General features: G+C 42.5%; 1 protein-coding gene across 1 annotated transcript; it reads right to left on the bottom strand.

Annotated features, from left to right (window-relative positions):
- Window positions 1-480: 480 nt before the first annotated feature.
- On the bottom strand, window positions 481-4,608 carry HMGN2 (high mobility group nucleosomal binding domain 2). Its single transcript, XM_077337721.1, has 6 exons — window positions 4,305-4,608; window positions 2,411-2,455; window positions 2,073-2,102; window positions 1,851-1,901; window positions 1,614-1,709; window positions 481-1,367 (listed from the first exon to the last, which is right to left on the bottom strand). The coding sequence occupies exons 1-6, from the start codon at window positions 4,317-4,319 to the stop codon at window positions 1,332-1,334; spliced, it is 273 nt and encodes a 90-aa protein (XP_077193836.1). The 5' UTR covers window positions 4,320-4,608; the 3' UTR covers window positions 481-1,331.
- Between the last annotated feature and the right edge of the window lie 5,180 nt (window positions 4,609-9,788).

Below are 9,788 nucleotides of genomic sequence, written 5' to 3' on the forward strand. Positions count from 1 at the left end.
AGTCACAGGTAAGTACTTTGCTTTCACCTGCTGTTTTCCATGGAGTCCCACACTAGGAGTCCAGAAAGAGATGCTAATCAAATAGGTTGAATGAAAAGGGTGCTGCTTCCTCACAGCACACAATGGTTTTGAAAGAAGCTGAGTTATGCAGGAATATATTACTACTACAGAAGTAGTTTGGTTGCCACAATAAGGAAAGCTATTGTTGTAGTCATACCAGAAAGCACTTCAAAAAGCCAGAAAAATTCTTCGGTGGCTGGCCTGAGCATGTGCAGTCCTAAAATCACTCTTCATCTCCACCTGCATTCTGAGGTGGCATAGTCTATGCAAGGCTTTACTGTATGTTTTTTCCTAAACACCGACTAGCCATTAGTAAAATACATATTACCGTTTCTATATATTATATTCTTACACTGACACTTACCAATGAAACTCAGCCTTAGGGACATCAGGAAGCAAACAGAATGCTAGTAAAAACAGTCCAAGCCAAACGATATCCAGCTTTATTAAAGGTACTTTTCATAAAACAATCAATGGTATTCAGGCAGGACATGGGCTACAATCTGCAATGTTTTACAAGTTCCAACTTCCCTCCTCCTTGGACTACCAAAATGTAAAGTTACTATATAAAACCCAATGAAGACTCTTCAATTTATTCTTGGAACAGGGAAAGTTTAGAGTGAGGGCGACACTTTCACATTAAGTATGTTGTTTAACAACTTTTCACAAGCCTACCCTGACTTTTAGGGAGAAACATAACTGCAGAATTCTTAATCTGAAGATTCACAATATAAAAAAATGGCTCATTTTAAAGCCATGCTCCTTCCGTATTTGACACCAGAAACCTGGATTGCCTGACACTGTCAGAATGCATTTGATTTGAGAGCAAATATCAAAACACCGTATGCCATTCCCAGAGGAGTGATAAACGCAATGCAAGTGACAACAATGAAAACAAAGGAAGTCTAACTACAGTTTTAAATTGTACTGCCTCCTCAGACAAAACTAGTGGGGAATTTCAATATTTACTCAAAGGCATTTCAAAAAACATTACAGATTTACAGTATCAGAACCCCTTCCTTTCTTGTGCCCAAGAATCCCTCTTGCAAAGATGAAGGGAACCTTTAAAATCCCAGATTCTAAGTAACAGAGTCAATTACATTTGCACCCTCTCCTTCCCAAAACACAACAACAAAGCGGTCTGTGTGCTAACAACACAGCTTAAAAAAAAAAGTAAAACAAAATTCTGCATTGTTATAAAACTTGATAAAAAATAGTATTTCAAACTGTACAGTCACCAGAAGTACACAGTTATCAAAAATTCACACAATTCACTTGGCATCCCCAGCACCTTCAGCTTTCTGTGCCTGAAAGAAAAAGGCAGTTCCATCAGAGAGCATTTTATATTGACATAAAATCATTGTCTGAATGCATCAGTATAAAATGCATAATATACGCTATTTTCGGATAATATTGATGGCAGAATTAAAGAACAGAAAAAACAGGTATTTTCTAAGTGTTGTTAAAATAATAATTACACATAGTAGGGCTATATTACTACTACAGAAGTATTTTGGTTGCCACAATAAGGAAAGCTATTGTAGCAGTCATACCTGATCTGTTTTGGCATCTCCATTTTCTGCAGGGTTGTTTCCATCCTTCCCTGCATCAGCTTTCCCCTTCTTTCCTTTAGGTACCTTCTCACTCTTCTGCCAGTCAACAGAAATACACGAATACAGTATTTTTTACAACCATGGACCAACAAAGCAACAATAGTTATTTATGTAACACTATAGTAGTTAACTCCAACTGTGTGACCTAAACACGTATTATGAACACCTTAATTTTACCTTTGGAGCTGCCTTTTTAGGTTTAGCTTCCGGTTTTGGAGGAGCAGGTTTCTAAAAATGGGGAGAAAAATCCCAATTAATTTCTGAAACAACAGACTTGCCCACTTCAGTCAGTGATTTTTCGGTCCTATCAATTATTTTTCTATATGTTTTAAGAGAAAAAAATGAAGCTAAAGCCACAACTATCAATCCTAAAAGTATTCTAGGATGGTTCATACTTACAGCAGATAACCTTGCTGATCTCCGCTGTGGCTATTAGGAAAAGAAGAAAATTTAACCATTAGAACAGTTATGCCTCCACTACAGAAGAGCTTGTTTCAGTACATAATCACTTAAGTTCCACCAATATTTTATGTGCAGAGGAACGACGATGGGTCTAATATTTTATGTGTTAAGTTATAAGAATCCCAAATAAAAATAGTTCCTTATTATTTATTAGAACATCGTAAGTATAATTATGGTGAACTGCCAACATTTTGCACTCTTGTCTACTTTTATGTAAGGCAAAATAGGATTAGGCTGCATTAGAAAAGCTAAGTACACACACGCTTTGGTCTTACCTCATCCTTCACTTTGGCCTTGTCACCCTTGGTATCTCCTTCAGCCTACAAAAAAATAAAATCAAAATTGAGGAGTACAAATCTGGAAAAAACCCTATACCAAAAATTGGGCTTTTAAAAATGACCCAAATTACTTTAAATAACTGTATCTAATGCATTATTATGGTAATAATCTGGGATAACATTGGTCCTTCTCTAATTTTATATTTACACACAAATCACACATACTTTGGAATGCAGAAGTCAGTGCTGAGCACACTTAACATTCCTGAACATGCTAAATCAAAAGACTGCTTACACTATAACTTTGTTGTTCATTAAAATAAAGTAACAGTTCATAATAAAAAAATCAGATGACATGTGATCATATTTATTTCTTCCCTCAGAACAAAGTTCTGCCAATAATGAAATTCTTCTTTATGTGTTTGATTATCAAGCCCACTCTTGGGAGACACTATGCCCTCCTAAACAGTGATGTTTGTGAGAAGGCTTCATGTGTAACAGCATTACCAAATGGTCCTTATTTCACTGTTATTTGTCATTCCCCCAACATTAGAAGTTTTTGTCACATAATGGGTCCTTTTATTTCAGAACACTACGCCTTCTATTGAGAGCCATGCAACAAACCTTGCATATTTCTGGCATTCTGATCTGTGCAATTTGAGGCTTTCCTACCTCCTCTTAGCTTCCCCTATAAACTTATGCCACATTTATGGGTTAAAACCGAATCTCACTTGCATCAGAGGCAGGGCTAGTAATATTTCGGTAGACCAGAATTAAGCAGGGCTCCAATGGCATCTTAAAGTCTAACAAACTTTCCTTTAACATAGGCTATCGTTTCACACATACAGTTCCAACAGCGACAAATGGAGGTCTTTGAGGGGTTCCTACCAACCTAAGCATTATCGGGGTAAGACGTGCAATTCCATGTTTTCATATAATTGCTGCTAGTAGCAAGAGTTTCACTGCCTTCAGAAAGCAATCAGAATCGTGTCCCCCTTGTCCCTTACTGGGAGTGAGAAGATAAAAGGCAGGTTTGAAGAGGGGTGTCTATAAGTACTGAGGGTATCGCCGTCTACAGTTTCGGTACGGCAAGCAAAGCTTGCCTTCCTTCCCAGGGCTTTAAGAAACAAGCAAAACTAAAATTTCTTAGAACCTTCCCGCACTTTTTGGGAAGGGGGGGGCGTATAAGAACAACGACAACGCACTCGCTTTAAGCTCAGCGGGAGCGCGCACCCCCTCAGGCCTCCATTTCCCCTTTTCCCCACTTAGCGCGTGCGCATACCCCCGTAAAACATCAACGCACGTGCCACCTTCAACCAACCAGCCTCCCGCCAAAACCCAAGCAGAGCGCTCGGACTCCAACACAGAGACATATTCGTTCTCGGGCCCGTTCCCGTTTCCTATTGGTGGAGAGGAATACGCGTGCTCTACCCCCCCACAACAGACAACCAATAATTAGCGTTTTCGCGGCCCCCGCCAGGCTCCCAGCCCCTCCTTTTCCCTCATAGGCCAGCCGGAGCGCGCGGCAGTTAACGGTCGCTCAGGCTCCGCCCCACCCCCCAGCAGCGTTCCTGCTCCTCCCTTCTCCTTCCACTTAAAGTCCTGACGACGACCATTGAGTCTTCTTCGCGCGCACGCGCTTGCCTGCCGCTTTGCAACCGTTACCCGCCCGAAAATTAAAATTAAAAAATGAAAAAGACGACAAAGAGGGAAAAAATGAGGAAAAGGAAGGACAAAAAAATAAAATAAAAATGGCGGCGGATCTGTCTCGCACCCTCCTCCTCCTCCAGCGTCGCCGCTCATTTTAACCATCCGCCTCCTCCCCCGCCCTGCGCCTCATTCCACTTTTCCAGTCGGGTCGTTAGAGCCTTCCCTCGGAGTCACCACGTACCTTTCTCTTGGGCATTTCTGCGGCGTATGACAGAGGGTGGAGGAGAGAAGGCGCCTCAGGAAGAAATGAAAAGATGCGGGTCACAGGGAAGGAAGGAACTCAGCCGATCACACGGAAAACCGCGCGAGAACGATGGGGGGGGAAGAAGGGGGAAAAAAGACAGATGAGGGGGAAAGATCCAGTGGTTGGGCTCGCTCGTGTCGCTCGCGACCCCACTAATTTGAATCGGGTGTTTATAAAGTTTTATATAGAGCCGGACACGGCCCAACCGGTTCCAGCCGGATCCCCACCGCCCCGACTGCCCATTGGACAGGGCGTGTCACATGGCGAGGGCCCGCCAGGGCGGGCGCGGCGAGGGTAGGCGAGGAGCGGAGGGCGCGCGCGCGCGCAACTGGTCGGCTTGCTTTTCTTGCAAAGGCTGTTGATTGCGCCGCAGCCTGGGTTGCAGCGGTTGTTAAGTGACATCGAATGAGGAACACAAAACAAAAAATCCTGCTACCCCGATTAACAGCTGACTGAAGCCATTTATTCTCGAGCACTTTAGAAATATGTTTATTTCGTTGCTCTCGCCTATATATAAAATGCACGCAAACTGTACACAAAACAGCAATACCCACGGCACGGTGCAGATTCTACGTCTAGATTTGCAACATGTATAGTCTTCCCGTCTCCGCATAAAATACTCCTTTCCGGCTTGAGATGAAAATGTTTTAAAATTTCCATGCCCTTGCCATTTGGGTGACTTGCAGACTTTTCTATAATCGCTGCATTTTCAGTCTGCCTAGCGGGTTTTACTTGCTTCCAAGAACAGGATTGCCGCTTCGCTCGGTGACAATGCAATGGCCTCCTTTATCTCTGCGGGAGAGGGAGGGCAGCCAACCTGGCTGCCATACCTGGGCAATGAAAGGTGCACTCCTTTCTGAAGAGTAGACAGGGTGGAGGCGCAATTAACATTTGCACGAGGGAGCCCTCCCATATACACACAAACCCCCGTGTCCAAAGGAAATCTTGTTGCACGCTTGGGTAAGAAGATGGTGGTCTCGCCATTCGCTCGAAGGGAAAGGAAGGTGCGGTCATTGAGCTGCCGAGGACGGCAGACGTTACCCCACAGCGCCCCCTTCCTCCTCATCCTAGACTACTAGCGGGCAAGGGCAAGCCGTCGAACAGCATCAGGTGAAACAACCACTGTCTCTATCGCTGCGCGGGTGGGGGGTGAGGGGGGGAAAGGAAGAAAGGAGAATGTGGTGCCACTTTTGACAGCGAGCTCCTCCTTGCTAGGTGGAGGGCGTCAGGTGAGGAGCTGTTCTCTTCAGCACCACAGTTGTAGGCACCCCATGGCCAGTGATTGAAGCGTTAGCAAGTTAGGTCTCCCCCAAGGCTCCGAAAGAGAACTCTGCAAATTCTTTCTGGTGCCTGCATTCAGCACCCAAACCCCACACACCAGGCCCATTCTGAAATCATGGAAGCATAGTTATGCACTGGTAGCACTCAGCATTGTCTCTAGGATGTCCAGACCCCTTAGAATGCTTCAATCCTATAATAGTACATTTTTGTACTAATTTTAATTGGATTTTGGTTACTGCAAGTTATTTCAAGTCTATTGCTGCCAATTCAACCTCTTGCAAAATTTCCCCTAAGAGAAATGGGGCTAATTGTTTCCTTTTCAATATCCTCTTCAACCTAACATGGTCAGCATTGCTTTTTTCAGTCTTCTCCTTTGAACAGTGACAAGTGTTGCCTTTGAATCATGTAGAAAGCTTTCAATTACTTTAAACATGTTTTCATCCTTCTTCCCTGAGAAGCCCTGTCCCAGACAGCACAGGCAAGTCAGATCTCAACAGATTTTGAAAGCTTAATAGGGTTGACCCTGGCTAGCACCTAGAAAGGTGACCTCCAAGGAATGTTAAGAGGTGATGGGTTAGAGGCAATGGCAAACCACCTCCAAATATCTCGTCTGGCTGCTAGGATAATCCTAGGATCTCCTGGCTATGCTACACACATGCTACACACATATGATAATCTCCAAGAACAGTTTACAAGGTCTAAGACGAATAAAATGTGTCTGCAGCATAGGCATGCTCACCTTCGTGGCACCTTCAGTCAATGCTTAGCTCATTTTCCTGTGTTGCTTCTTTCAAGGATGCTGTTAGAGGGAGCTTTGGCAGGTTACAGGGTTTGTTAGCTGGTTTGGTTTCAACAGCCGGGAACAGATCACACCAGTGCTGAAAGGATGGCACAGGCTACGAATATTTCTTCTAGCACAATTTGTAGTGGCGGATTTTAGCTTACAGATATCAATGGCCATGGACCAGGTTATGCTGCCCTGTGACTTCACACCAACAGCTGACAGCTTCCACAGTCCTGCTGGATGCTTCCTCTTCAAAGAGCAAGGGGTAGCATTTACTTTGCCGGAGCTCCTTATTGCTAGAGCTGCCTCCTCTCTCCCCATTAGGTTGGCTGCTCCTCTATTGGACTTTCTGCCCAGTCCCCCTGAGGGATTATGCTCTGCCTTTAGTGTTGGCAGAATTGTTTAACACAGCTGTTTGATGTTACTGTCTGCTTTTAACATTGCTTTTACATCAGCCACATCTTTGGATACTTAAATCTGGTGACTGGAACTGTGGAGGGGCAAGACATACCTTTCCACAAACTTGAGGTTTGCAGAAAATTTTGAAATCTTAAAAAAGAAAAAGGTGGTTTAAAAAATTCAAAACTAATAAAAGGAGCTTTAAATAGTAGATTTCTCAGTGACTGTTGCTAGACAACCACAGTAGTCCAAGCTTAAGTTTCTGTGAGTAAAAGGGCAAAGGAAGGGTGCAGGGCCCTTTCCAGGCCTGTTTTGGACTTTGAGAGAGGATTCATTGGGGCCAGGGTTGCCAGTTCAAGGAAATTCCTGGACATTTTGTGATTAAAATCAGAGATATGCAGGTTTTGGGGAGGGGAGAGATCTCAGCACAGTATAATGCCAGAATCCACCTTCAACAAAAGCCATTTTCTCCAGACAGACAGATTTCCAGGTTGCACCTGTAGTTTGGTAACCCTAGGCCTGGCAGCACCCTCTGAGTAACTTGATACCGCCTGATTTTCATTACATGAGTAGGCCCAGCTGGTTGGTTCCCGGTTCAACAGGAGCCACCCTATGAAAGCCAGTGTGGTGTAGCAGTTAGAGCTTCAGACTAGGGTCTGTGAGACCCCATTTTGCTGTGGAAAGCTGTTGTCAGGCAACCACAGAGTTCTGAGTCTTCCTTCTGATTATAAAAGGCAGGGGCAGGGCTCTTCCCAAGCCTATTTGGACCTTTGAGGGAGGGCATGTTGGAACCAGGCTTGGCTAGAATGACCACCTCCAAGTTAGTAAGTTCCTTTTTGTGGTGGAGTCAGGACAGGGTTTCGGGAAGGAAGAGGCCTCCGCTAAATATGTCAGAATCCACCCTCCAAAATAGAGATTTTCTCCAGGGGACAGATTTCTGTCACCTGGAATTCAGTTGTAATTCTGAGGTATCACCTGGAGATTGGCAACCCTGGGCCTGGAAACAACCTCTGAATGACCTGATACCAACCAACTTGCATGACTCAACTAGCACTGGCTGCCTCCACTATTCAACAGCAGCCACCATATGAAAGCCAGTGTGATGGTTTTCGTTCAGACAGCTGAAGCACCATTTAAACAATGGAGAAAAGACTTGTCTAAATTAATACGGCAGCGGCGGGAAGCCTCTAGCAATTTCAGATATTAAAGATGCTAAAGAAAGTGGTGGTTTGAGTTTCCCAGATTTGAAATTTTATTTTGCTGCATGCTGTTTGGCATGGATGAAAGAATACTGTAGAAAAACAAAACCCTGCTAGAATTAGAAACTCATGACTTGAGATTTGGGTGTCATGGTTATTTATGGTACAAAAGGATAATGGTCAACGTGGGCTTTAAAAATAATTTTATTAGATGTACATTACTGAAGACATGTAATAAATATGTGACTTTGCCCCAAAAAACCATTATGGATATCAACACAGAAGGCCTTTTATAGATGGGAAATGCTAATTAAAGACAAATGGCTAACCTATAGAGACATTTTGGACTTTGCTCAAGGAAGGTATAAAATTAAATCAAAGCAAGACTCAATAAGAGAGGGTTATAATTGCCAATGGTTTTTCTATACAGAATGATTAGAAAGGTTTAATTGGATAACATTTGGCTTTGAAGAAACTAAGACTGATTTTGAGGTAGAACTATGTAAAAGCATGTGATAGCAAAAATGTACACACTTTTCTTAAAATATGTAAGAAAAACAGGTGGAAGAATGTATGGCTAACTGGGATTTTTTTTAGCATGATATATCTATGGAACAAAGGGAAAGGGTCTCAAATTTACATGTAAATTTAAGTGTTAATCTGAAAGATTTTTTAAAATGTTGTATCACTGGTATATTATTCCAGATGAACTGGGTAAAACATATAAAAATACTTCAAACAAATATGTGAAAAGTGAGCAAAAAATCTTGCTAAGGCAGAAAAATTAATAAGCAGATGAGACCAGTTTGGGACAAACAAACATACTGAAAATAATCATGGAACTTTGTTTCTGTATGTGATGGAGATTATTATATTTTTGTATAGGCAGTGAGATTATATGCTCAATATGGGAAATTTGAAAATATGCACAGCAGAAGACTGGTTGATAAAACTGATAGAATTTGCAGAAATGGCAAAGCTTGTTTCTTTGATTACAAAAAAGACAGTAACTTCACTTATTGCTAATTGGAAAACCTGTTGACTTTTTGCAAGAAAGTGAAAAGAACAAATTGATAATTTGTGGTTTTGCGGAGGGAATAGAAGTGAATAGAAAACATATTAGACTGAGGTTGACAGTTATCAGCTAGATTGTTGGAAATGGAAAAAGAGGAAGATTTTTCCCTTATAAAATTTTACTAGATTCTAATCATTTGAAAGTAAGCTTTCAAGAAATTGAAAACTTAAATGGATGTCCTATTTTATCTTTCATCTTGGATACAACTCTTCTACTTTTTCCTTTCTTCTTTAAACTTTTCTTAAAATTTCAATAAAATAGTAACTTAAAAGAAAAGAAACCCAGAGTGGTATAGCAGTTACAGCTTCACAGAAGGATTTGAGAAGCCCAATTTCAAATAGCTATCTTGCTGCGGAAGCTCATAGGTGAATTTGGACCAGTCCAACCTAATCTACCTTGTTGTTGTGCAGATAAGAGAAACTGAGGCACCACCCTGAAAGTCCTTGAGGATTGCCTGCCATGCAAGTGGGCCTGGCCCAGTGGCTGACACCACACAAATGGGGCAGTGTTTTCCTAGCTAGAGAATGCTGGGGTATGTGGAAGCTGAAGGCAGAGGGTCAGGGTCAGATAAAGGTAGGTTGGCTGTTGGGTGGAAAGGAGATAAGACTGTCAGTTCTAGGTTAAGAAATTCTTAAGGAGACGTGGGCTGGAGACTGGGGAGGGTGTGGTTTGAGGAAGGGAAC

The sequence above is a fragment of the Paroedura picta genome, chromosome 5 (genome assembly GCF_049243985.1).
Source record: "Paroedura picta isolate Pp20150507F chromosome 5, Ppicta_v3.0, whole genome shotgun sequence".
NCBI classification, from domain to species: Eukaryota; Metazoa; Chordata; class Lepidosauria; order Squamata; family Gekkonidae; genus Paroedura; species Paroedura picta.